Below are 27003 nucleotides of genomic sequence, written 5' to 3'. Positions count from 1 at the left end.
GCTGGATTGTAGGTAGGGGAGGGCTGGTTTGCGACAGCGCCTGGAAGGATATTAACCAGTGAAGGGCAGGGTTGGGGGTGCTTGTGTCTGCTGTAGCTTCCCTGGGGTACACTACGGGGGTAAGTAGCACCGATGGAATCTTAGCAACGCCAACGTTCTGTTTCCGAACGTTAGCTATTGTGGCGTCTTGCACACATGTTCCCCAGAGGGGGGTCAGCCCTGTGTGTAGAAGGGGGTGGGCTTCACGCTTGGGATATGTACGGGGGTTCGCTGTCGGGGCAGGAGGAGGAGAGGAGGGTCTGGTATTTCAGTTTCTCTGATCGGGGTTGCTTTGTTTTTGGTCTTCAGCGTTTGTGTGTTTTCCCTTAAGAGACGAATCAATCTTTCAAGGGATGGATGAATGGGGTGGGGAAAGGGGTTGGTGCCGGGCTCTTTTCCCTCCCCTTTTGCTCAGGCCGCTGCAGATCTCCGGGAAAAGAAGGGTTATTCTTGGGGGAGCTCGTGTCTTACTATAGACTAGAGGAAGCAAGTGGGACATGAATCAAAGTTAATTGCGGGCTGTGGCGGCCTGATTTAAAATGGAAGGGGAATAGAAATCGTGGATCAACCACTTAATTTCCTCTTATTATAAAATTCTGTTGGATTTTTTTTATATAATCACTCCCCCTTCTCCCCCCAGCAAACAAGTTCTAGCAGAGGGGAAGAAAAGCATTATTTTCTGTTTTAACCTTTGGCATATACTCGGCACCCCCTTCTCTGATAAATACCCTGCATCTAGTCTAATCTGATTGCTTGGTTGAGCACCAGAAGCGAATCCGGTGGGAGGGGAAAGAAGCTGGGGCAAGATTTCCTTTCCCACAAGACTCACCGCTCTGCCAACCCCCAGCTCGTGAGCCTTGAACTTGGAGCCATGATGGTGGGGTAGGGGCAGCAGTTGCAGAAAGGCAGCTTTGTTTAATTGATCTCCAAAAGAATGGAGCTTTTGTTGGGGGTGGGGGAGAAAAGGACTCCTGGCACGGTCTCCCTATTAACAGCCTTGATTAGTTCCATTAGGGGAACTACACGATAATAAATCAACCAGGCTGCCCTAGGTCCAATATTTCTCGTTTGTGTTTGTCTCTGGCAGGCAGCAGCTTCTGATCATGAAGAAGAAAGCGAAGGCTTGGAGGGGAGGCTTGGATCCTTGGCTCTGAGCCATGTGTTGTATGTAGCACCCAAAGCCAGGAGAGATGTATTTTCCATAAATAACTCTTGCTCACACATACTGTGCCATGGGCTTAAGGCCTCTTGAGACGGGGGTGGTTTTGTTTTGAGATAATCTCTCTCTCTGTGAGTGACACAACCGATTTTGGGGAGGAAATGGAAGACTATACAACTAGAACCTATGGCACGGGTGGACTGGACAACAGACCTCTCTTTGGAGAAACTTCAGCAAGGGTAAGACCTGATTCTGCTTTGGAGAGATCTCTGCTGCCCCCTTTCCCCTCCAAGAGCTGGCTAATGAAGGGCTCCTTTCTGAAGCAGAGGTAAAACTACTCAGAGTTTGTTGGAAAGCAGTATTTGGCATTTTCATGTGCAATAAGTAGCTTACTCAATCTCTTGGTAGTCACTAATTGCACCCCCCCCACCCCCTTTTTTTTAAATAAAAGTTTAACTTTCTCTAGCAAGAAGTATTTCCACACCCACAGGGGCACTTCACAGATGTACTAGGGCCTCTGGAAAGCAGGCGGCTGAATAGAGATTTTGTTGTTTGATCTAAAGGCACAGAGCCACTGGGATTATTTGCAGAATTTGAAGGGTTCTTCAGAGCCTTTGTAGGGTCCCATGTCAGCAGTTGCGATAGGGTGCCTTGCAGAAGGTCATCTTGAAAATGAATGCTGTGATTGTGAATGCAGTGGAGGTGTTGTATAATGTGGCTGTGACTTGCCCAATTGCAAGGGTGACCAGATAGCAAGGGTGAAAAATCATGACCCTGTTTTTTTGTTTGTTTGTTTTGCGGGGGGAGGATATAGTTGGGTAAATAAGACAAAGCTCCTAATATCAGGACATCTGGTAACCCTACCAACTGCATATGTCTAGCACATGGTGTTAGTTGCTCAGTGTTGTGGGATCTTCTAATAATGGGGTCTTTGTGCTATGGCAACTTGGCAAAATACTTTGCCATGGCAAATTTACTCTAGAATTCTCTGGTTTAGTGGGATTATTTCAAAGCGTTGGGGGAATGGGGAGAAATTTGTCCCCTGACTCTTTTTCTCGTCCTGCCTTTTTCTTGAGATAACTATGAATTTGTGAATTGTGGTCTGAGCAGCCGACTGGAACAGGGCAGCATTAATTCTTGAGCAAATCGCTCAACCTCCCTGCCTCAGTTTCATCACCTGTGAAATGGTGACGATACCTACTTGATAGAGATTTGGTGAGGATTAATTGGAGAATGTCAAATGTTTTGAACGTGACCCCTGGGGGATGCTAGGTGGCAGGAACAACTTCTTGTAACGCTATTTATATTGCTAGTAACTAAGCCCCAGATCAGCAAAGATACTTAGGAGCCTAAATCCCAGTTTTGGTTCCCCTGTAATCCGTAAAACTCCCTGAACCCTGTAGGTGGCTAAATTTAGTGCCGAAGTTTTCAGGGTAAAAGTTTCCTCTGTGCCTAAGTTTTTGCTTCTGGGCTTGCACGCTGCTGCCTCACTCTTGGTGTCCAGAGCCGCAGAGTGATTCATGCACTGGGGGAAGATAGGTGTTTAGACACCTAAATTGCTTGCCAGGTCCAATCTGGTTGATGGGTTTAGAGGCTGCCTACAGGATTGGGTCCCCTTCAATAGGTGGGGTGCCCATTTCGTAACTTCTAGCCCAGTGAGTAGAGCATTAACCTGGGTCTCCCACATCCCAGGTGTAATGTTTCCCCGCTTCCAGCCGCGGGGGAAACACAGCTCAAATCCTCTGAGGACAGTTCTCTAACCTCTGGGCTATTCTGATATGGGGCTCCCTCAGTCCCTCCTGTTGAAGTTGTTCCACTCTGGATTAAAAAATGAAACTAAATGGAGTAGGGGGACTGGATGCCAGGTCTCCCTCTGCCTGGTGGGTGTACTAACCACTGGACTACAGAGTCATTCTCTCTCTGGCCCAGTGACAGTTCCACTAGGGATAAATACTTACCCAGTCATAGGGCCACAGAGAGAGCATGAGAATGACTCTATAGTACAGTGACTTTGGCCGAATACCTAGTCTTTCATGGTTTATCCTCGTAGCTTAAGTGGTAGGGCCTGGCCTTCTGGAGCAGGAGGATCTGAGTTCGATCCCTGTTGCTGCCACGAAGTTCTGAGTGGGCATGGCATGCAGCTGAGAGACAGCTGAGAACTCCTAGATAGCTGTGAATTTATTCAAAATTATACACAGCTCCTGACTTTGTGAGAGCCCTGGAAAAATAACCCTTTGGGCTCTTGAGCTTAGCACCAGAAAGAGCGTTAGTTGTGTTCTGCCTTCTCCATTGCCTGGAGAAACCAAAAAGTGCCAGTCAAGCTAACTTCAGAGGTGCCCAAAATGTAAGGGGTAAATATGCAGTGAATATCTAAGAGGAGATATCTGTCCCTTTCAGCTCTGTTTTTCCTCATCTAGGAGGGTAATAGACAATGAAAGGATTTTTATTACAATTTGCTGTTTAACAGCTCCCCGGCTTTGGCCGTGATCCTGCAGGCCACGGCAATGAACCCTGGTGCGGAGCCCTATTGAAGAGCTCAACCTGGGCACAGGGCTCTGCTCACGTGGAGCCGATTGCAGGATCAGGGCCTCCGGGTTTTTTTTTTTGTTTTTTTTTTAAAAACTCTTCACACCACATTAACTTCCTATCCCGTGCTTTAAGTCTGTGTGAGAATATAGCACCGACACTCCTTTTTTTATTAGCACTGAAGTCCATCTTTTACCCTTAGGATGGATATAATATGGGCAGCAAACAGGGTAAAATTCCACTATGACTCATATCTGATCTGGGGGGACCATGTCTAGACTTGAATACCTCCGGGCGCTGGCTCTGCCTTACACTTTACATGACGCTAAGATTATAAGAAAACTACAGAGACATAGTTATATTCCAAATAACTGTGTTTACTAACTGTACCCAAATTTACAAACCTAGCTACGTTTCGTACATTGCTGCTTTATGAAGTGTTCTGGTCGCTTCTGCAGGAGAAACCTGGGAGGCCCACTAGTGGGCTTCCAAACTATTGACCGGGATACTTCTCAATTCCTGTACAATTACTCCTCACTTCACATTGTAGTTATGTTCCTGAAAAATGCTACTTTAAGTGAAATGATGTTAAGCGAATCCAATTTCCCCATAAGAATTAATGTAAATTGCGGGGGGGGAGGTTCCAGGGAAATTTTTTTCCCCAGACAAAAGACATATATACACACACATACACAGTATAAGTTTTAAACAAACAATTTAATACTGTACACAGCAATGATGATTGTGAAGCTGGGTTGAGGTGGTGAAGTCAGAGGGTGGGATATTTCCCAGGGGATGCCTTACTGCTAAATGAACTAGCACTCGTCTGAGCCCTCAAGAGTTAACCCATTGTTGTTAATGTAGCCTCATGCTCTGCAAGGCAGCACGAATGGAAGGAGGGGAGACAGCATGGCAGAGAGAGACAGAGACACACACTCTGTGCGTGCCTGCGAGTGAGAGAGATGCGCATTGCCCCTTTAAGTTCTCTGACCCCACTCTAAGTACATTGCCTTTTTAAGTAGATCAGCAAGTGGAGACAGCAGCTGCTGTCAGCAAGCTCCCTCCGTCCAGAGCCCTGTGGTGTCCCCCCCACCCTGCTCTGTGGACATAAGGTACAGGAGCTGGGGGAGGGGGACACTCTGATATTAGCACTCCCCCCTCACCTCCACACAGCAAGCAGGAGGCTCCCAGGAGTGGCTCCAAGGCAGAGGGCAGGAGCAGCACACGGCAATGGGGGGAGGGACAGCTGAACTGCTGGCAGTGGATAGCCTGCTGGGTGGCTGTCGCACACGGAACTTAGGGGAGCTGTTGGGGGGGCTGCTGGCCCACCCTGGTTTCAAGCCCCCCCCCAGCTAGCTGCAACGGGCTGCTCTTCCTGCAAGCAGTGGACAAAGCAGGCGGCTGCCAAATGTTATGAGGGAGCATGGTGCAACTTTAAACGAGCATGTTCCCTAATTGATCAGCAACGAAACGACGTTAACCCGGACGACTTTAAGTGAGGAGTTCCTGTACACTGCAGCCTCTCTCAAGTCTGACAGCGACATGGGTGATGTGCTGTGAAATTAATAAAATGGATCACCTTTCACCAGGAGCTGCTGAGGGGCCACCAAGCAGACATCAGGTAGACCGGGCCTAGCTACTGCTCTACTTGCCATATATCAATTAGGGTGCTGCTCTTCTCCCACTTCCCATTCCCTCGCTTTCCAGCCCCACCAGTTGTCTTGTGATGGGTTGTGTGATAACTGTGGGATCTGCCTACATGATCCCTGCACTGCTGGTACCAAAGTCCTTTATTAAAATGCTGTGGGATCCCCAAGGCATGACAGGTGTCTCTTTAAAACCTTGACATTTGCTGGAACAGAGTTTGGTAGGACTTGGCCATTGTACAGGACAAAATGGCTAAGCTTGAATTATGGCACCATAACTTCAGACTTCTTAATTGAAAGTACAGCATCTGGTACTCTTGGGTGAAAGCCTGTAGTTAGCAGCCTTTTCTTTAGTTGGTGGAGAATGCCAAAACCATGACCCTTTCCAATCCCTCCCCTTCTGGCATGGATTCATCCTGACCTGGATTTCTGGATCTCTCCTACTCTGATTTATTTTGCTCCTCTGGCACAGAATCATCGGAAGATTGTGCAGAGCTGAAATGGGCCATATAAATAAAAAGAAAATAAAGAAAGAAGAAGTGGGACCACTAAGTATGGGGTGGAGATGAAAGATAATCTTGGTATAGCCCAACACCTAAACAAATGCTCTGCCTCAGTTTTTCATAAGGTTAATGAAGAATTTAGGGGTAGTGGCAGGATGACTAATGGGAATGAGGATATGGAAGTAGAAATTACCGTATCTGAGATGGAAGTCAAACTCAAACAGCTTAATGGGACTAAATCGGAGGGCCCAGATAATCTTCATTCAAGAATATTGAAACTGGCACATGTAATTGCAAGCCCAATAGCAAGGATTTTTAATGAATCTGTAAACTTGGGGGTTGTACCCTATGACTGGAGAATTGCTAATACAGTTCCTATTTTGAAGAAAGGAGGGAAAAGCGATTGGGGAAACTACAGGCCTGTAAATTTGGCCTCAAGTGTGTGCAAGGCCTTGGAACAAATTTTGAAAGAGAAAGTAGTTAAGGACATAGAGGTGAACAGTATTTGGAATAAAATGCAACGTGGTTTTACAAAAGATTGTGCCAGACCAACCTGATCTCTTCCTTTCAGAAGGTAACTAATATTTTTAGACCAAGGAAATGCCGTAGATTTAATCTACCTGGAGTTCAGTAAGGCATTTGAGACAGTTCCACATGGGAAATTATTAGTTAAATTGGAGAAGATGGGGATTAATATGAGAATTGAAAGATGGATAAGGAACTGCTTGGAGGGGAGACTGCAACAGATCATACTGAAAAGTGAACTGTCAGGCCGGAGGGAGGTTACTAGTGGAATTCCTCAGGAATGATTTTGGGACCAATCTTATTGAACTTTTTTTTTTTTTTTTTTTGACAGCACAAAAAGTTGAAGTGTGTGAATAAAATTTATGGCTGATACAATGTTGGGAGGTATTGCCAATACCGTTCCTGAATTGAGGATTTAGACCTTGAAATGGAATTGGTTAATCAGCTAGATTTAGTTCTTAAACTGGCCACAAGCTAGAGAACTGTTCCCGGCAGACTGTTTGTTGCTTTGTTGCTGCTTTAACTTTCAGTCTGACTTCACGTTTACTGTAGTTACTGATGTGGGGTTGGAGTCTTTGACCAGCTGTCTCATGGGTGCCTGAGCCTGATGGATTACACACGCACGAAAATGTCCTGCAATTTCATCATTTTAGGATTGAATAGACTGTGATACACAAACAGAAGGAAAAGCTTTGCTTAACTCCCTGGCTGTAGACAGAATGGGCAAGTTTTTTTTATTATTTTTATTTTCAAAAGCAGCTGCTAATTTTGGGTGCCTGAGATCTTTTAAAGGGGCCTGACTTCAAGAAAATGGTGAGTACGATGAGGCCCCGTAAAGCCTCCAGTTAGGTACCCAAAATTACTAGCTGCTGTTGAAAAATCTTGGCCAATGACCATTCTTTCAGCCCAGCCCATGTGAAAGGACCATGACGTGATTTTGCATTTTAATATTGTGGTGTGTTTAAAATGGTGTTAAAATTGTCACCGTCACTTTAGATTTCAGGGTTTTTTTTTCCTGATCCTGCTTGCACTCTGTATGGAAGCATGGGATCTCTGGATCTAGTGGCAGTTAGTTGTGCAGACAGCCTAGAGCAGAGGGCGTCAACCTTCAGCATGGGGCCCATCAGGGTAATCCGCTGGCAGGCCGCGAGACATTTTGTTTACATTGACCGTCGGCAGGCATGGCCCCGCCCGGCAGCTCCCAGTGGCTGTGGTTCACTGTTCCTGGCCAATGGGAGCTTCAGGAAGCCGCGGGTCGCTGCCGGATTACCCTGATGGACCGCGTGCCGAAGGTTGATGCCCCCGGCCTAGAGCAGTGGTTCTCAACCTATTTATCATTGTGGGCTGCAGGTTGAGAACCACAGGGCCCCACCCCCCCCAAAAAGCCCCTCCCATAGTCCCTTATGCCCAGTGCCCCTCACCCAGAGACCCCTCCAGAGAGTGGGGCCATGAGTGGAGCCCTGGGTGCAGGGCTTGGTAGCCGGACATCGCCACATGGGGCTGGCAGCTGGGACCCGGACCCCCAGCGGCGAACCAGGAACGGAGCCCCACCTGAACCGTGGAGGTGCTTCAGCATCCCAGCAAACCCCTAGTTCCCAGAGCCTCCCCCCGCACCCGATAAACCTGGCCAGAGATCCGCTCTCCCACATCCTGCCCCCCTGTGGCACTCGCCCAGCCCCCTGCTAGCAGGAACGCTCCAGCAGGCGGACAGACCCTGTCTCCCCCTGAGCCGCCCCTCCCCCTTCCAGATCAGAGCAGCAAATTTTGTATTTTTTTTTTTTAAGCACACAGCTGAGCTGCAGCTGTGTGCTAATTGGGCCGCGGGTTGAGAACTGCTGGCCTAGAGGCAGGCTGAGTTGTGCCTTTCTATTTTAGTGAGCAGCCTGCTTTCTCTCTGTTCTCTCATTCGGAATCCTAAGGTATACAGCAGGGTTGCATTGCAACTTTTCTGCAAGACTGTTAGAGAGAAACAAGCTTCTCGAGTGTATGCTGTGAACATGACACATGGGTTCTGTTTTCTTTTTTTAAAGCTTCATAGCAGTTCCCACTGTGTGAATCTGAGATGCCTGACCTTGTTCTTTTACTGCTGTTTTGAGAGGCTTTCCCTTTTCATGCTTTAAACAGTATCTTCAATGTGGCTCAAAAGCAGAGACATGAAATAGTTTCTGTTTGTGGCCCCCAGTGATCCCTTGGCATGCTTCTGCAAGAGTACGGTGAGCCAGGTTCAAATCTGGATTACGCCTCTATTCTACCTATTGAAAATCTCCCTGTAGCTTCAATTGGTTAGGGTATCTTTCTACAGGTCTGTGCACTGTTGGAACAGAGCAGCTGTTTTACCTCAGAGGTGGCTGCACGTTTAGCACTGAGCTCCGTAGGTGTGGATAGCACTGTACATACTGAGTGAAAGACTCTCGCTGCCCTGCAGAGCTTACCGTGCGGGCAGATCTATAGATGTGGACACTATGGCACAGAAGTTAAGTGACCTGCCCAGGGTCACTCTGCATGTCTGTGCTAGAGGCAGGATTAGAACCTAGATCTTCATCACCCAGTTCTGTGCGTTAACCACTAGAATACTTCCCTTCCCATTTGCAATCACAGAACTTCCCTGTGGCAACTTCAGTAACTGCTTATGTGTGGAAAGTAAAGTTCAGTGTCTCTCCATAAAGCAGCTGGAGACAAGGAGACTCGTTGTCCTATCAGCCAGCAAGCTCTCTGCTGATCAGCAAGTGCCCCAAGGACCACTGCAGGCCATAGACCATGATCTGACAATTGTTGCATTAGGCTGGGGAGTTGTAGCTAGGAGGTTACATGCAAGCGCCAGTGGGTCACAGTCACTCTCACCTTGCTGAAGGGGAGGAATTGTTGTGTCTAAAGTGACCAGACAGCAAATGTGAAAAAATTGGGGTGGGGGGTAATAGGAGCCTATATAAGAAAAAGACCCAAATATCGGGACTGTCCCTATAAAATCGGGACATCTGGTCATCCTAGTTGTGTCCCAATATGGGGAGGATGGAGGACTCCTGCACTAGACCAGTGGTTCTCAACCAGGGATGTTGGGGCCCCTGGGGCCATAAGCAGGTTTTTTGAGGGGTGGGGTCAGCCAAAATATATCTGAGAACAGGGCCGGCATTAGACTCACTGGGGTCCAGGGCAGAAAGCTGAAGCCCGAGCCCCACCACCCGGGGCTGAAGCCAAAGCCCAAGCAGTTTAACTTTGCAGGGCCCCCTATGCAAGCGGATGTTCGCCAGTCATGATCGGAGCAGGAAAGCTGACACTGAAGAGATGGCAGGCATGCACATAGTGGAGGGGAGGACTGATGGCATTTTATAAAGACCCTTGCACATCAGCATGGAGGCGGGGAAATGTAAAATTTAAAAAAAAGGAAAAACCTACCAAAAAAACCCTGTCCATACTATTTAAAGGGGGCTGTATCAGAAACTTGAGTTTTAGATTAGCCAGTTTATTTAAAAAAAAAAAAAAATCTAAACTTGACAATGTCCCTATTAAAGCAGCAAAGTGTCCTGTGGCACCTTATAGACTAACAGACCTATTGGAGCATGAGCTTTCGTGGGTGAATACCCACTTCGTCGGATGCATGCACCCACGTATGTATTCACCCACGAAGGCTCATGCTCCAGTACGTCTGTTAGTCAATAAGGTGCCACAGGACTCTTTGCCGCTTTTACAGATCCAGACTAACACGGTTACCCCTCTGAAGCTTAGTGTCCCTATTAAAGCATTTCTGAGTTCAGCTGGATGGAAGGGGCAAGATTTGAGTCCTTATTTCCAGGAAAAGACATTACTGACATGTATCCTAACATGTCCCCCCACCTCCGCTTTGTGTCCTTTGGTCTTTTGCCAAGACATTCTGTCGGAACTTGCTTTTTAACGAATGTAGGTTTGAGAAAAGTTCAAACCTTGGTATGAAATGCTGCTGCTTTACTACAGAATAGCAACTGAATGCGTCTTACCTGGTTTAACATAAATTGGCACTGGTCTAATGGGCTTCAAAAGTCCACTTGCCAGGTCTAGAGGAGGTAGGGGTGTGTGTGTGTGTGTGTGTGTCCTCTAAACCATCAATTGCTGCAGGATTTGAGTCAATTTATAAACCAAAACCCCATCCCAATGTGACTGGAGTGTAAAGTAATGCAGGATTGCCTTGGTGGCTGCAGACTGCTCCATTCTCATTGCTTCTGTTCCTGGCTTTGCACAGCAGTAGCAGAATGAAACTAACAAGATTGGTCAGTTTCACCACTGCTGTTCCCTTGTCTGTGGGCAACAGTGATCCATGCTGGAGGAAGGGAGGGGAGATGACAGAAAGCTCCTTCTCCCTTTCAGCAGCTAGGAGGAGAGGGAGCTTGACACTTCAGACCTCTGCTAGCCAAAGGCCTACATGAAAGTTAGTTCCATCTAGTGCGAATCCCAGAGCTCTGGTCTTTGGGACAGCCAGGCTAATGTGCCTAGCTGTGGGTGACAGTGGATCTAGCCTTCTCCCTGGGGCACTGCCTCTGGACCTCCCAAGTGAGTGATGCTTGACTTTCATATCAGTCTCTGGTGAGCAGGTAGATGCCTGCCAAATTTCTAAAGTCTTGATCTCTCGTGCACTATTCAACATGAAAGTTAAAGTTCTGCCTGCTATCATAAGAGGGAAGTTGCAGTGGTCTAGGGTTTCCATTTTCATCTAGGTTCAAATTCAGCTATGGTCCCTGAAAAAAAGATCTCACAAAACTCAGTGATTGGGCAACAAAATGGCAAATGAAATTTAATGTGGATAAATGTAAAGTAATGCACATTGGAAAAAATAACCTCAGCTATACATATAATATGATGGGGGCTAATTTAGCTACAATAATCAGGAGAAAGATGTTGGAGTCATCGTGGATAGTTCTCTGAAGACGTCCACTCGGTGTGCAGTGGCAGTCAAAAAAGCAAACAGGATGTTAGGAATCATTAAAAAAGGGATAGAGAATAAGACTGAGAATATCTTATTGCCCTTATATAAATTCATGGTACACCCACATCTTGAATAGTGCGTACAGATGTGGTCCCCTCATCTCAAAAAATATCCACTGGCCTTAGAAAAGGTTCAGAAAAGGGGCAACTAAAATGATTAGGGGTTTGGAACAGGTCCCATATGAGGAGAGATTAAAGAGGCTTGGACTTTTCAGCTTGGAAAAGAGGAGACTAAAGGGGGATATGATAGAGGTCTATAAAATCATGAGTGGTGTGGAGAAAGTGAATAAGGAAAAGTTATTTACTTGTTCCCATAATATAAGAACTAGAGGCCATCAAATGAAATTAATGGGCATCAGGTTTAAAACAAATAAAAGGAAGTTCTTCTTCACTCAGCGCACAGTCAACCTGTGGAACTCCTTGCCTGAGGAGGTTGTGAAGGCTAGGACTATAACAGGGTTTAAAAGAGAACTGGATAAATTCATGGAGGTTAAGTCAATTAATGGCTATTAGCCAGGATGGGTAAGGAATGGTGTCCCTAGCCTCTGTTTGTCAGAGGGTGGAGATGGATGGCAGGAGAGAGATCACTTGATCATTACCTGTTAGGTTCACTCCCTCTGGGGCACCTGGCATTGGCCACTATTGGCAGACAGGATACTGGGCTGGATGGACCTTTGGTCTGACCCAGTATGGCCAGTCTTATGTAAATTAAACTGAATTCTGCCTTGGATCAGAAACGCTTGTTTGTGGGAAAACTGCCATTTTTCTTGTTCTTTTCTCTAGTCCCCAACTTTCCAAAGGGTTGTCATCACTGAAACTCGAGGTGCCCTTGGCTCAGTGAATGAAGGGCATTCCCCTGCTCCCTCTTGCTCTCCACGGTGTGTTCACACATCCTGGGTTAGCACCTAAAATGTAATTCCAGGAGGCAGTGTGGCCCCATGGCTGTGACACTGGACTGGGAGTAGAGAGACCTGGGTTCTATTCCTGACTCTGCTGCTGACCTGTTGTGTTGTTGTTGGGCGAGTTGCTCTCTTCCCCCCCCCCCCACCCCCCGGCCTTTGTCTTGTCTTGTTTGTTTAGATTGTCAACTCCTTGGGGCAGGGACTGTCTCTCACAATGTTTTTGTATGGCCCCGGCACAATGGGGCCCCAATCTCTTACGGGATTTGTACGTGCTGCTTTGATACAAATGACTATCCTTTCTGGGCTTTTCCTTTAGTCATAAAGGGGCACCATGAATGTGAATCTTGGAATGGCTGAAAGTACCTTCAAGTAACACAAGTTGCAGTTGCAGTTGTACATTTCTGGGAGTAGAAACATTAACTTTCTCTCCAACCCTTCTTCCCACAACCACTCTCCTGCACATTCTACCAGGAGCATCCTTTTCTATTTAGGCAAATGGGTCAGCTTATTTTGAAAGCTGGTTGAAATGGCTGCACCTGTCCCCTTTTGTTGACGACCACTTAAGCTCAGAATACACCATACCCTCCCCTCCTTAGTGCCTCCCTCCCCTTCCCCCTGCCCTCCCAATGACACGTTGGCAGAATTGAGAATAGTTTCTTGGACAAAATTTTGTTTCTTGAAAGCCCCACAAAAATAGTGGCTTTCACTTTTTCTCACCTTTTACTTTAAAAACCTATATTAAAAAAAAAATCATCACCAGGAGAAAGCAGTCATCAATTTAAAACACTGTCTTCAGTAGGTGATGAATGCTTTTGCCTGTGCCCAGAGATGAAGAGTGTGAGTGAGATACGGGTGGGAAAGGGGGACAAAATAGCCCCATGTGCAAAGCAAGTGGCATGCTTCTGATTTAGGTCTACACAGATCCCCACTTAATACTGTGACAGGTGACAGCAGCTGTGTAGAGCTTACGCCTGCTCTGGGCCCTGACAACAGCCTGTGAAGTCAAGGTGGCCTTTTGCATCGCTTTTGGTGTTCTACACTGTGCTCCCCTAGGAGCCGAGCGTTCCAGATACCTTCGGCTTCTGTATGGTCTGGTAGCTGTAATGGTGTAACCACAGGTCACTGCTCCACTTCGATCCTGTATGGACATGGAATAGACATAGTTACAAAAGTGTCCATGTGGGTGTTAATCTTTAGAATCCTGGTTCCGTTGTAAATGGTGGGGGATCTGAAAACCAGTCAGGGTGCTGGCAGAGAAGATCCGGTTGGGACATAGTGGAAGAGCTTAGCAGCTCAGAGGGAGGTCTGGGTGCTTAATGGGAAAGTGGAGGGAGAGATGGTAAGCTTCCTCTAAAACAAGCACCTTTTTTTAGACTGGGATTTTGTACGCAGGATCAGTGGCTGGATATATGTCATGTCAGGACAATGTAGGTACTGCTGCAAGTGGTGGTGATGAGTTTGATAGTCTGCAGCCTGCAGCCACCAAGGCAATCCTGCATTACTTTACATTCCAGTCACATTGAGATGGGTTTTTGGTTTATAAATTGACTCAGCTTTCCCTCAGCTGGTACCAACCTAGTGCCACAAGCTGGTTCTATGCTGCTTCACACCCTGGCATTTGATATTCTGAACAGCTAGTGAGGCACGTAAACTTTTTTGGCTAAGACTTGCATGAGGTCCTGGTGACCAACTTCTACTGGATGCTTCACGGCAGTGCTGCTTTAATTCAGAAGTGTTCCTGTCAGTCTCACACACACACTCAGCTAGACTCCCTGATACAGCGATAGCAGGTCTAAGGCCGCAATACCCCCCAGCCATTCTATTTTCTTTTAGTTATATTTAACTAGAGTAGGGGCTACTTTAACATCCCCTCATTCTACAGAAGGGGAGAGGGTAGAACACCACTCCATTTTTCTTTGTTTTTTGCGCAGACTGAAATGCCAAATGCATGTGGAAGCAAACAATGGACAAGGAATCAATTAGCCAAGACCTGAAGTCAGAGGGTACGTCTACACTACAAAATTAGGTCAAATTTATAGAAGTCGTTTTTTTAGAAATCGTTTTTATATAGTCGATTATGTGTGTCCCCACACAAAATGCTCTAACTGCATTAACTCGGCAGAGTGCTTCCACAGTACCGAGGCTAGCATCGACTTCCGGAGTGTTGCACTGTGGGTAGCTATCCCAGAGTTCCCGCAGTCTCTGCTGCCCATTGGAATTCTGGGTTGAGATCCCAACGCCTGATGGGGCAAAAACATTATCGCAGGTGGTTCTGGATACACGTCATCAGGCCCTCCCTCCCTCTGTGAAAGCAACAGCAGACAATCGTTTCGCGCCTTTTTTCCTGAGTTACCTGTGCAGACGCCATACTACGGCAAGCATGGAGCCCGCTCAGCTCACTGTCCCCATATGTCTCCTGGGTGCTGGCAGACGTGGTACTGCATTGCTGCACAGCAGCAGCAACCCATTGCCTTGTGGCAGCAGATGGTGCAATAGGCCTGAAAACCATCCTCATCATGTCCAAGGTGCTTCTGGCCGCCTCAGTAAGGTCAGTCAGGAGCGCCTGGGTAGACGTGGGTGCAGGGACTAAATTAGGAGTGACTCGACCAGGTCATTCTCTTCAGTCCTGCAGGCAGTCCTATTGTACCATCTTATGGTGAGCAGACAGGAGATGAGGATGGCTAGCAGTCCTATTGCACCATCTTCTGCTGGGCAGCCAGGAGATGTGGATGGCTTGCAGTCCTACTTCACCGTCTGCTGCCAGGCAAAGATGTAAAAGAGAGATGGAGTGGATCAAAACAAGAAATAGACCAGATTTGTTTTGTATTCATTCGCTCTCCCGTCCCTCCGTCCATGAAATCAACGGCCGACAATCGTTTTGGTGAGATCTGTCAGGGGCACCTTGAAAACTTTAATGGAGATTCAGTCTTGCCTAAAATACCAGAGGGAGGGATAGCTCAGTGGGTTGAGCATTGGCCTGCTAAACCTAGGGTTTTGAGTTCAATCCTTGAGGGGGCCATTCTGTGTGACAGTTGTTTTTGTTTCTCCTTGATGTAAAGCCACCCCCTTTGTTGATTTTAATTCCCTGTAAGCCAACCCTGTAAGCCATGTCGTCAGTCGCCCCCGCTCCGTCAGAGCAATGGCAGACAATCGTTCTGTGCCTTTTTTCTGTGCAGACGCCATACCACGGCAAGCATGGAGCCCGCTCAGATCACTTTGGCAATCAGGAGCATATTAAACACCACGCGCATTATCCAGCAGTATATGCAGCACCAGAACCTGGCAAAGCGAAACCGGGCGAGTAGGCAACATCAGCGCGGTGACGAGAGTGATGAGGACATGGACACAGACTTCTCTCAAAGCACGGGCCCTGGCAATGTGGGCATCATGGTGCTAATGGGGCAGGTTCATGTGGTGGAAGGCCGATCCTGGGCCCGGGAAACTAGCACAGACTGGTGGGACCGCATAGTGTTGCAGGTCTGGGACGATTCCCAGTGGCTGCGAAACTTTCACATGCGTAATGGCACTTCCATGGAACTTTGTGACTTGCTTTCCCCTGCCCTGAAGCGCATGAATACCAAGGTGAGAGCAGCCCTCACAGCTGAGAAGCGAGTGGTAATAGCCCTGTGGAAGCTTGCAACGCCAGACAGCTACCGGTCAGTTGGGAATCAATTTGGAATGGGCAAATCTACTGTGGGGGCTGCTGTGATGCAAGTAGCCAACGCAATCAAAGATCTGCTGATATCAAGGGTAGTGACCCTGGGAAATGTGTAGGTCATAGTGGATGGCTCTGCTGCAATGGGATTCCATAACTGTGGTGGGGCCATAGACGATATAGGAACCCATATCCCTATCTTGGCACCGGAGGACCAAGCCGGCAAGTACATAAACCGCAAGGGGTACTTCTCAATAGTGCTGCAAGCACTGGTGGATCACAAGGGACGTTTCCCCAACATCAACGTGGGATGGCTGGGAAAGGTACATGACGCTCGCATCTCCAGGAACTCTGGTCTGTTTCAAAAGCTGCAGGAAGGGACTTTATTCCCACACCAGAAAATAACTGTTGGGGATGTTGAAATGCCTATAGTTATCCTTGGGGACCCAGCCTACCCCTTAATGCCATGGCTCATGAAGCCGTACACAGGCAGCCTGGACAGTAGTCAGGAGCTATTCAACTACAGGCTGAGCAAGTGCAGAATGGTGGTAGAATGTGCATTTGGACGTTTAAAAGCGCGCTGACGCAGTTTACTGACTCAGTTAGACCTCAGCAAAACCAATATTCCCATTGTTATTACTGCTTGCTGTATGCTCCACAATATCTGTGAGAGTAAGGGGGAAAGATGTTTATGGCGGGGTAGGAGGTTGAGGCAAATCGCCTGGCTGCTGGTTACGCGCAGCCAGACACCAGGGCGGTTAGAGTACAGGAGGGCGCGGTGCGCATCAGAGAAGCTTTGAAAACCAGTTTCATGACTGGCCAGGCTACGGTGTGAAAGTTCTATTTTTGTTTCTCCTTGATGAAACCCCCGACCCCTTGGTTCACTCTACTTCCCTGTCAGCTAACCACCCTCCTCTCCTCCCTTCGATCTGCGCTTGCAGAGGCAATAAAGTCATTGTTGCTTCACATTCATGCATTCTTTATTAATTCGTCACACAAACAGGGGGATAACTGCCAAGGTAGCCTGGGAGGGGTGGTGGAGGAGAGAAGCACCGGGAGGGGTGGTGGAGGAGGGAAGGACAAGGCCACACAGCACTCTAAAACTTATTGAATGCCAGCCTTCTGTTGCTTGGGCAATCCTCTGGGGTGGAGTGGCTGGGTGGCTGGAGGCCCCCCTACCACGTTCTTGGGCGTCTGGGTAAGGAGGCTATGGAACTTGGGGAGGAGGGAGGTTGATTACACAGGGGCTGTAGCGGCGGTCTGTGCTCCAGCTGCCTTTCCTGCAGCTCAACCATACGCTGGAGCATATTAGTTTCAATCCTGAGGCTGCTAGAGGATCGATCCTGCCTCCTCTCGTCACGCTGCCGCCACCTTTCAGCTTCAGCCCTCTCCTCAGCCTGCCACTTACTCTCTTCAGCCCGCCACCTCCCCTCCTGATCATTTTGTGCTTTCCTGCACTCTGACATTGTCTGCCTCCCCGCATTCGTCTGTGCTCTGTCAGTGTGGGAGGACAGCATGAGCTCGGAGAACATTTCATCGCGAGTGCATTTTTTTTCCACCTTCTAATCTTCACTAGCCTCTGGGAAGGAGAAAATCCTGTGATCCTTGAAACACATGCAACTGGTGGAGGAAAAAAAAAAGGGACAGTGGTATTTAAAAAGACACATTTTATAGAACGATGGGTACACTCTTTCACGGTAAACCTTGCTGTTAACATTACATACATAGCACATGTGCTTTCGTTCCAAGGTCGCATTTTGCCTTCCCCCCACCATGTGGCTAACCCCTCCCCCCTCCCCGTGGCTAACAGCAGGGAACATTTCTGTTCAGCCACAGGCAAACAACCCAGCAGGAACGGGCACCTCTGAATGTCCCTTAAGAAAAGCACCCTATTTCAACCAGGTGACCATGAATATCACTCTTCTGAGGAAAACACCGAGAGATAAAGAACGGATGTTGTTTGAACGCTAGCAAACATACACTGCAATGCTTTGTTCTACAATGATTCCCGAGTATGTGCTACTGGCCTGGAGTTGTAAAGTGTCCTACCATGGTAGACGGAATAAGGCTGCCCTCCCCAGAAACCTTTTGCAAAGGCTTTGGGAGTATACCCAGGAGAGCAGCAAATGCCAGGGCAAATGAATCATTAAACATGCTTGCTTTTAAACCATGTATACTATTTTAAAAGGTACACTCACCAGAGGTCCCTTCTTCACCTGGCGGGTCCGGGAGGGAGCCTTGGGTGGGTTCGGAGGGTACTGGCTTCAGGTCCAGGATGAGAAACAGTTCCTGGCTGTCGGGAAAACCGTTTTCTCCGCTTGCTTGCTGTGAGCTATCTACAACCTCATCATCATCATCCTCCTCGTCCCCAAAACCTGCTTCCGTGTTGCCTCCATCTCCATTGAAGAAGTCAAACAACATGGCTGGGGTAGTGGTGGCTGAACCCCCTAAAATGGCATACAGCTCATCATAGAAATGGCATGTTTGGCGCTCTGACCCGGAGCGGCCGTTTGGCTCTCTGATTTTCTGGTAGGCTTGCCTCAGCTCCTTAAGTTTCATGCGGCACTGCTTCAGGTTGCTGTTCCGGCCTCTGTCCTTCTTGCCCTGGGAGATTTTTGACAAATGTTTTGGCATTTCGAGAACTGGAACGGAGTTCTGATAGCACGGATTCCTCTCCCCATACAGCGATCAGATCCCATACCTCCCATTCAGTTCATGCTGGAGCTCTTTTGCGATTCTGGGACTCCATCATGGTCACCTCTGCTGATGAGCTCTGCACTCGCCTGCAGCTTGCCACGCTGGCCAAACAGGAAATTGAAATTCAGAAGTTCGCAGGCCTTTTCCTGACTACCTGGCCAGTGCATCTGAGTTGAGAGCGCTGTCCAGAGTGGTCACAATGGAGCACTCTGGGATAGCTCCCAGAGGCCTTTACTGTCTAATTGCATCCACAGTACCCCAAATTTGCCTCAGCAAGGCCGATTTCAGCGCTAATCCCCTTGTCAGGAGTGGAGTAAGGAAATCGATTTTAAGAGCTCTTTAAGTCGAAAAAAAGGGCTTCGTCGTGTGGACGGGTGCAGGGTTAAATCGATTTAATACTGGTAAATTTGACCTCAACTCCTAGTGTTGACCAAGGCAGAGTTTCAATGACCTTTCAAATGTTGCTGACAGCAGGGAAGGGAGCTGTAACCTCTTAAACTACAGGGAGCTGTCCCCCTGTGCTGCTCTGAGTTCTAGAATCAGCTGACGCAGGTCCTGGCAGATTTAAAAACAAACAAACCTCCTGTTCCTCTATGGAACTCTTTAGATTAAACATTTATCCTGTTAATGATTTGCATATTGCAGTTCTGTATGTTGTCTTTCTCCTCCCCCCCACCCCATTTTGAAGTGTTATTCTAATCTGATGTGTCTCTCATAGAATCATAGGACTGGAAGGGACCTCAAGAGGACATCAAAAGTCCCCTGCACTCATGGCAGGACTAAGTATTATGTAGACCATTCCTGACAGGTGTTTCTCCAACCTGCTCTTAAAAATCTCCAATGATGGAGATTCTACAACTTCCCTAGACAATTTATTCCAGTGCTTAACCACCCTGACAGTTAGGATGTTTTTTCCTAATGTCCATCCTATACCTCCCTTGCTGCAATTTAAGCCCATTGCTTCTTGTCCTGTCCTCAGAGTTAAGAAGAACAATTCTTCTGCCTCCTCCTTGTAACAACCTTTTACGTACTTGAAAATTGTTGTCATGTCCCCTCTGTCATCTCTTTTCCAGACTAAACAAACCCAATTTTTTCAATCTTCCCTCATAGGTCATGTTTTCTAGACCTTTAATAATTTTTGTTGCTCTTCTCTGGACTTTCTCCAATTTATCCACATCTTTCCTGAAATGTGGCTTGCAGAACTGATCACAATACTCCAGTTGAGGTCTAATCAGAGTGGAATAGAGTGGAAGAATTACTTCTTGTGTCTTGCTTACAACACTCCTGCTAATACATCCCAGAATGATGTTCACTTTTTTTTTCTTTTTCTTTTTTTATTTTTTTGCAAGTGTTACACTGTTGACTATATTTAGCTTGTGGTCCACTATGACCCCCAGATCCCTTTCCGCAGCACTCCTTCCTAGATAGTAATTTCCAATTTTGTATGTGTGCAACTGATTGTTCATTCCTAAATGGAGTACTTTTCATTTGTTCTTATTGAATTTAATCCTATTTACTTCGGACCATTTCTCCAATTTGTCCAGATCATTTTGAATTTTAATCCTATTCTCCAAAGCACTTGCAACCCTTCCCAGCTAGCTATCGTCCACAAACTTTATAAGTGTACTATGTATGCCATTATCTGAATCATTTATGAAGATATTGAACAGAACTGGACCCTGAACTGATCCCTGCGGGAACCCACTCATTATGCCCTTCCAGCATGACTCATAACTACTCACTGGGAGCGGTTTTCCAACCAGTTTTGCAGCCACCTTATAGTAGCTCCATCTAGGTTGCATTTCCTTAGTTTGTTTATGAGACAGTCATGGGAGACAGTATCAAAAGCTTTACTAAAGTCACGATATACCATGTCTGCCGCTTCCCCCCCATTCACAAGGCTTGTTAGCTTTCTCTGACAGGGTATCAGGTTGGTTTGACATGATTTGTTCTTTACAAATCCATGCTTACTGTTACTTATCACCTTATTATCTTCTAGATGTTTGCAAATTGATTGCCTAATTATTTGCTCCATTATCTTTCCGGGTAGAGACATTAAGATCACCGGTCTGTAATTCCCTGGGTTGTTCTTATTTCCCTTTCTATAGATTGGCACTATATTTGCCCTTTCCCAGTCTTCTGAAATCTCTCCCGTTTTCCATGACTTTTCAAAGATAATCCCTAATGGCTCAGATATCTCCTCAGTCAGCTCCTTGAATATTCTAGGATGCATTTAATCAGGCCCTGGTGACTTGAAGACATCTAACTTGTCTAAGTAATTTTTAACTTGTTCTTTCCCTATTTTAGCCTTTGATCCTACTTCATTTTCTCTGGCATTCACTATGTTAGGCATCCAATCACCACCGATCTTCTTGGTGAAAACCGAAACAAAGAAGTCATTAAGCACCTTTGCCATTTCCACATTTTCTGTTATTGTTCTCTTCCCCCCCCCCCCCCCCCCGCCCCCATTGAGGCCTACCCTGTCCTTGGTTTTCCTCTTGCTTCTAATGTATTTGTAGAATGTTTTCTTGTTACCCTTTATGTCTTTAGCTAGTTTGATCTCGTTTGGCGTCTTGGCCTTTCTAATTTTGTCCCTACATACTTGTGTTGTTTGTTTATATTCATCCTTTGTAATTTGACCTAGTTTCCACTTTTTATAGGACTCTCTTGATTTTTAGATCATTGAAGATCTCCTGGCTAAGCCAGGGTGGTCTCTTGCCAGACTTCCTATCTTTCCTACGCAGTGGGGTAGTTTGCTCTTGTGCCCTTAATAATGTCTCTCTGAAAAACTGCCAACAGTCTTCAATTGTTTTTCCCTTTAGACTTGCTTCCCATAAGATATTATCTACCAACTCCCTGAGTTTGCTAAAGTCTGCCTTCTTGAAATCCACTGTCTTTCTTTTGCTGTTCTCCCTCCTACCATTCCTTAGAACAGTGGTTCTCAAACTTTTTTTTCAGCTGACCACTTGAAAATTGCGGAGGGTCTTGGTGGACCACTTAGTGATCTTTCCAAATGTTGTTTTTACTGTTAGCTAACTAGTGTAAAGCGCTTTGGATAAAAGTGCTATTAACAAAAAGACTTAGTAATTAATGTTTTTTTGTTCTACAAATAAAAGCACACAACTTCTTTTTTAATATCAGTAGTCTAGTCTTACTTTTCTAATGCAATGGATGTGCTCTCTCTCCCCTGCCGCAGCAGCCCCCGAGCTGGGGCTGGGAAGGAGGGCCGTCTCTCCCTGGCAGCTGCAGCGCTGGAGCTGGGGAAAGTCACCTCCTTTCTCTGGCCACCGCAGCCCTGCACGTACCAAATTCCCCCCACTCCCTCTTCTCACCCCACTGCCCCCTCCCACCTACCCCCTATTCCCCGCAAGGCCACCACTCACCTTACATGTGCCTCTTCTCCAGGGCCCAGGCACCTAATTAGTGGAGCCACGCCTGTGCAGCTCCACTAATTAGGTGGGTGGCCCTTCATTCTCTCATGTGCGGCCACCCAGGCACGCACCTTAGAGGGAACTATCCGCGGACCCCCTGAATAGAGCTTGCAGACCACTGGTGGTCCGCGGATCAGTTTGAGAACCTTTGCCTTAAAATCATGAACTCTACCATTTCATGATCACTTTCACCCAAGCTGCCTTCCACTTTCAAATTCTCAACCAGTTCTTCCCAATTTGTCAAAATGAAATCTAGAACAGCCTCTCCCCTAGTAGCTGTCTCCACCTTCTGAAATAAAAAATTGTCTCCAATACATTCCAAGAACTTGTTGGATAATCTGTGCCCTGCTGTGTTATTTTCCCAACAGATGTCTGAGTAGTTGAAGTCCCCCAACACCACCAAGTCATGTAGGTGTCTAACTTGGGGAACAGATCTCACTTGGTTTCAAAGTACAAAGATGGTAGGTGGTCCTCCCCGAGCCCTACAAACTTGACCTAAGACCTGTCTCAATCTGGGTTCTCTCCTCCATCATTGCTAGTAATAAAGCTTCTGCAGGTTAAATGATGCGTGTGTGAGAGCCCTGTGCAATCCCGCTATTTTAGTGGGTTTATTCAGGTGTGAGGGTCCGGTAACACAGGAAAGTGGTGGTTTAAAAAAAATTAAAAATCCACTGTTAATGCACAGGAAACAGACTCCAGCTCTCTCATTCAGAATGGTGTTGGCTCTGCCGGGCTTATAGGAGTTGAAAGGAGTAGAAGCTTGTTTTTGTCATTGAGAGCAAGATTTGCTGACTTCAATACACAGTGGAAGATTGCCAGTGAGATGTAGTTACATTTCAAAGTAGAACTGCATATAGATGAAGGATGGAATATAAAAAAATTGGCTTGTCTTTTCTACTTAAATTGTAAGCTTCTGGGGGGCTGAGACCCTCAAACACTGCGTGTATGTACAGTGCATAGTACAATGGCACCCGGGCCTCTACATATTACTGTAATAAACACATTAATCAAATGTTAGGATGATAAATCAGATAACCAAGTGTGTTACTTTCTCCTTTTCTTCCTTCTTCCAGGATAGAATCATCAACTTAGCTGTTGGTAGCTTAACATCCTTGCTGCTAATAGTAAGTATTCACCTTCCCAAACTGCATTTCTTTGCTTTCTATGCTTCAAATCCTGATTCTGTTGAAGTTTAATGGCAAAACTTCCACTGACCTGAATGGGCGCAGGTTTTAGCCCCAAGTGCTTCCATCCTTTGCACACTGGCTTGCTAGTAATTTGAGACCCTTTGCCTTTAGGGAAGGGAGAATGCCATTTTCTTTTGGCAGTTTTATTTTCTGCTGCCGCTTCACAGGAACGGAGTCCTTTTTAAAACAAGTAATAGAGTTTCCCCAAATCCACGGGAGAAAGGAACTCTTCAGCAGCACTGCCTAGTGCTGGGTGAAATTTTTACATGTGTTTGAGGTGCCCATTGCTGTGCTATCTCACTGTGCTTTCCTCCAGCTCTTGAAAGAACCAAATGCTTTCACAAAAATGAGGAGTCTACTCCATGATCTGTGATGGTAGCTGCTGACTCTCCTGCCTTTGAGAGCCAACATGATGGGTAGCGTCTGAATATTCAGGGAATCCAGCCTGTTATTGGAAAGTCCAGAGAAAGAGAATCCTTGAACAACCCCGGGATAAAATGCCAAGCCCGTCACAGAGAACCTCCGGCCTCACAACTCCTTGAGCTTCACCTTAGAGCAGGGATCGGCAACCTTTGGCACGCGGCCCGTCAGGGAAATCCGCTGGTGGGCCAGGACGGTTTGTTTACCTGCAGCATCCGCAGGTTTGGCCGATCGCAGCTCCCACTGGCCATGGTTCGCTGTTCCAGGCCAATGGGGGCTGCAATCGGCCGAACCTGCGGACGCTGCAGGTAAACAAACCGTCCTGGCCCGCCAGCGATTGGCCGAACCTGCGGATGCTATAGGTAAACAAACCGTCCCGGCCCGCCAGTGGATTTCGCTGACGGGCCGCATGCCAAAGGTTGCCGATCCCTGCCTTAGAAGACATGTAGCTGAAACATCCCTCCCAAGCAATAATGCTGGGATGGAGCATAGGTGAGGAAGTTGGAAGATAGCTGGGGACCATTTACATGTTTGTAAATTATGACCAGAACCTCGGAAGTAAATTAGCTGCTGCAAAGAGTAAGACACACTGCTGCAGTACTTTTTTGGTTTAGTTGGCTTGCCGTTTGGCTAGCCACATGCTATATAGCTAGTTGGAACTTTTTGACTGGCCTTCAAAATTAAACCCAGTTATGTAGGACCTGGTCCTTAAGGTGACAAGGTACAAGATAATTTTGCAAGACCAGCATCCATGAGGGATGGTTAGTGTCCTCTGGGAGCAGGATAGCTTTCAGGACTGCCAGAAGGAGCACTATTCTGGTTAATACATAAGTTCTAGATGGCTTTTTCTCCCTTAAGTTTCTGTGTGTGTGACCCTTGAATTTTCCACTTCCATCTGTCCTTCTACATGGACATGAGGATTGTATTGGGCCACTGGAAGGGAACTATTGTACAATTACTAAGGATTGTGCCTATGTGGTTAGAGGTACTTAATGTTTAATTTTTAAACAACTATGTCCCTAGTCCTTTCCATCCTCTCATACCCCCACCTCTCTCATGCCTCTTGCCAGCGTGGGTGGGTGAGACACACCCAAAGTGGAATCCTAAACTGTTTCCTTGGTCACTTCATAACTCTGCTTCCCTGAGTGGGTGTGGATGTGTGTGTGGTGTTTTTTTTTTTTTTTTTTTTTTGACACTATGAAAAAATTTCATCTCTCTGTATTTCTCTGTACAGGTCACTCTGATCAGTGCTTTTATCTTTCCTCAACTACCTCCAAAACCAGTGAATATATTTTTTGCTTTCTGCATCTCCTTGTGTAGTGTTTCTGCTGGCATACTTGTAAGTATTCCTACTTTTATTGTGAAATATACACAGAATTGTATTTTATGTAATAATAGATCCTTTGTTTTCCATAATACAGTAGTGAACTAGCTACACCTACCCTCTAAGTAGGGCAGCTGTAAGATTATAGTACATGTGTGCACTTGAAATCTGGTGAGGCACTGGATATTGGTCAAAGGTAGATATCTTATGTTCAGACTTTATTCTGCTAGTGCAGAGGGATAGACTTTCTATCAAATATCTTCTGTTCTAATTTCTGTGATCCTATTGTCCACTCCTGAGCATCCAGGCCACAACATCCCAATATTTAACACAGTCACAATAGGCTTGTCTATGCACCTGCTACATAGAGTGTACAGGTCACATCCTACAACAAAAGACCATGCTATGGTTAGGGGTTTACTTAAATCATGGAGAAATCACACATTTTTCACAGGTTGGTCACAGTATAAGTAGATTTCATGGAGTGTTACACATCTCGAAATTTTGTTATTTATGCCATGACTTACATTGAAGAGTGTGATTTCTCCATAGCGTTTGTCAAACTGGGGGCCTTGACCCAAAGGCGGTCATGGGATTGCCACCCTTACTTCTGTGCTGCTGCTGGCAGCAGCCCCTGCTCTCTGCTCTGCCTTCAGAGCTGGGCAGCCAGAGATCGTATTTCATGGACCATGACACTATTTTCACGTCTGTGAATTTTGTAGACCCCCTAGCTATGGTGTGTCTTCATACACAACAGGCAAGACTTAACTTCTGTACTGGTGGGAGCTGCCACAGGAAAGCGAGGCAAGCAGAGTTAAAGTTGTGATCTCAAGTATGTAAAAACTTTCTGGCATTCATTACTGGGATTTTTCTCTTTTAAATTTGACTCTTTTAAATTTGTTTAACTGTGAATTTCCTAGCTTTCAAACAACCATTGAAATAACAACTCCACTTTAAATGTTAATGGCCTATTGACACTTCTGTATCTATGGGCTTGTCTACACTTAAAATGCTACAACTGCACTGCTGTAGTGCTTAAGTATAGACACTACCCATGCTGACAGGAGAATCCCTTTTGTCAGCATAGGTAATTCCACCTCCTTGAGAGGCGGTGGGGTAGGTAGGCAGACAGAAGAATTCTGCCGTCAACCTATTGCTGCCTTTGCAAGGACTTAGGTCTGTTTAACTACATGGCTCAGGGGTGTGGATTTCTCACACCCCAACCACCATAGTTAAACTGACCTAATTTTCTAGTGTGGACCAGGCCTTACAGTTTGCAAAGCAAGCTCACCCATCTTGTCGCTTGCATAATTAACATTTCTCAAAATTAAACTGTCTTAAGTCTATAGGAACGGTAAGTAAGCAGACTGTGATACTGGCAGGCAATACATGAGTGGTTAGTATCTCCCTGCAATGTGGAAGTGCATTCCACAAGAATGCTGAGAGAGAAACGTGGGTGGTTTTTCTTAGTGCTTAGTTTTCCGTGAGGTTTCCCTATATTAACTGCTCTCTCCTCCTTAGTCCAATTTAAAGGGGGTGATGTTAAATAAAACCCTCGCAGTTCTTAGTTTCACCCAGTTACTTACTGTTGCTCTGAACTATAGACGGTTTGTTTATCTTACATATAAATACCTGACTTTATTTCTAATGCAAAATCACTCTCTCCTTTCTAGATCTACTGGTATCGACAAGGAGACTTGGAACCTAAGTTTAGGAATCTAATTTACTATATCTTATTTTCTATTGTCATGTTATGTATATGTGCCAACCTGTACTTCCATGAAGTGGGTAAATGATTGCGAGACTGTTCTTAGCTCCACCCTAGAAACAAAGGGGATAATCAACTGGACAGGGATGAAGAAATGGGTTGTTCAGGGATAATCAGTACATGATTTTCATGTAAATGTATATCTAAAGTCCCTCGTGTTGGGAAGAATTATTGCCATAGGACATGACACTTTGCTTTTATTTAAGAGCTAACTTTGCACTTAATGCACATTCCAACTATACTGATGTTTCAGAAGGGCACAAGCTTT

General features: G+C 46.3%; 1 protein-coding gene and 1 long non-coding RNA gene across 4 annotated transcripts; both read left to right on the top strand.

Annotated features, from left to right (window-relative positions):
- On the top strand, positions 1–27003 carry TMEM243 (transmembrane protein 243). 3 transcript variants are annotated; one of them, XM_007060918.4, is made up of 5 exons: positions 1–119; positions 1127–1437; positions 23110–23160; positions 24878–24982; positions 26641–27003. In XM_007060918.4, the coding sequence occupies exons 2-5, from the start codon at positions 1360–1362 to the stop codon at positions 26761–26763; spliced, it is 357 nt and encodes a 118-aa protein (XP_007060980.1). In that variant the 5' UTR covers positions 1–119; positions 1127–1359; the 3' UTR covers positions 26764–27003. The 3 variants fall into 3 exon arrangements, with proteins under 3 accessions (XP_007060980.1, XP_043408539.1, XP_043408534.1); XM_043552604.1 differs by lacking the exon at positions 1–119 and adding an exon at positions 539–889; XM_043552599.1 differs by lacking the exon at positions 1–119 and adding an exon at positions 539–921.
- Positions 10523–22134, top strand: LOC122466786. The gene is made up of 4 exons (XR_006292603.1): positions 10523–10536; positions 14250–14256; positions 21358–21366; positions 21899–22134. It is a non-coding gene; the product is annotated as an uncharacterized LOC122466786 (long non-coding RNA).

The sequence above is a fragment of the Chelonia mydas genome, chromosome 1, assembly GCF_015237465.2.
Source record: "Chelonia mydas isolate rCheMyd1 chromosome 1, rCheMyd1.pri.v2, whole genome shotgun sequence".
Lineage (NCBI taxonomy): Eukaryota > Metazoa > Chordata > Testudines > Cheloniidae > Chelonia > Chelonia mydas.
The sequence above is the reverse complement of the archived record's forward strand: the minus strand, read 5'-3'. Positions and strand labels throughout refer to the sequence as shown.

Excerpts from the sequence above, each read along its gene's own strand:
- TMEM243 (XM_007060918.4), top strand. The coding sequence starts at position 1,360 with ATGGAAGACTATACAACTAGAACCTATGGCACGGGTGGACTGGACAAC. Across the intron at positions 1,438-23,109 it reads TTGGAGAAACTTCAGCAAGG|GATAGAATCATCAACTTAGC; the intron begins GTAAGACCTGAT and ends TCCTTCTTCCAG. Across the intron at positions 24,983-26,640 it reads GTGTTTCTGCTGGCATACTT|ATCTACTGGTATCGACAAGG; the intron begins GTAAGTATTCCT and ends TCTCCTTTCTAG.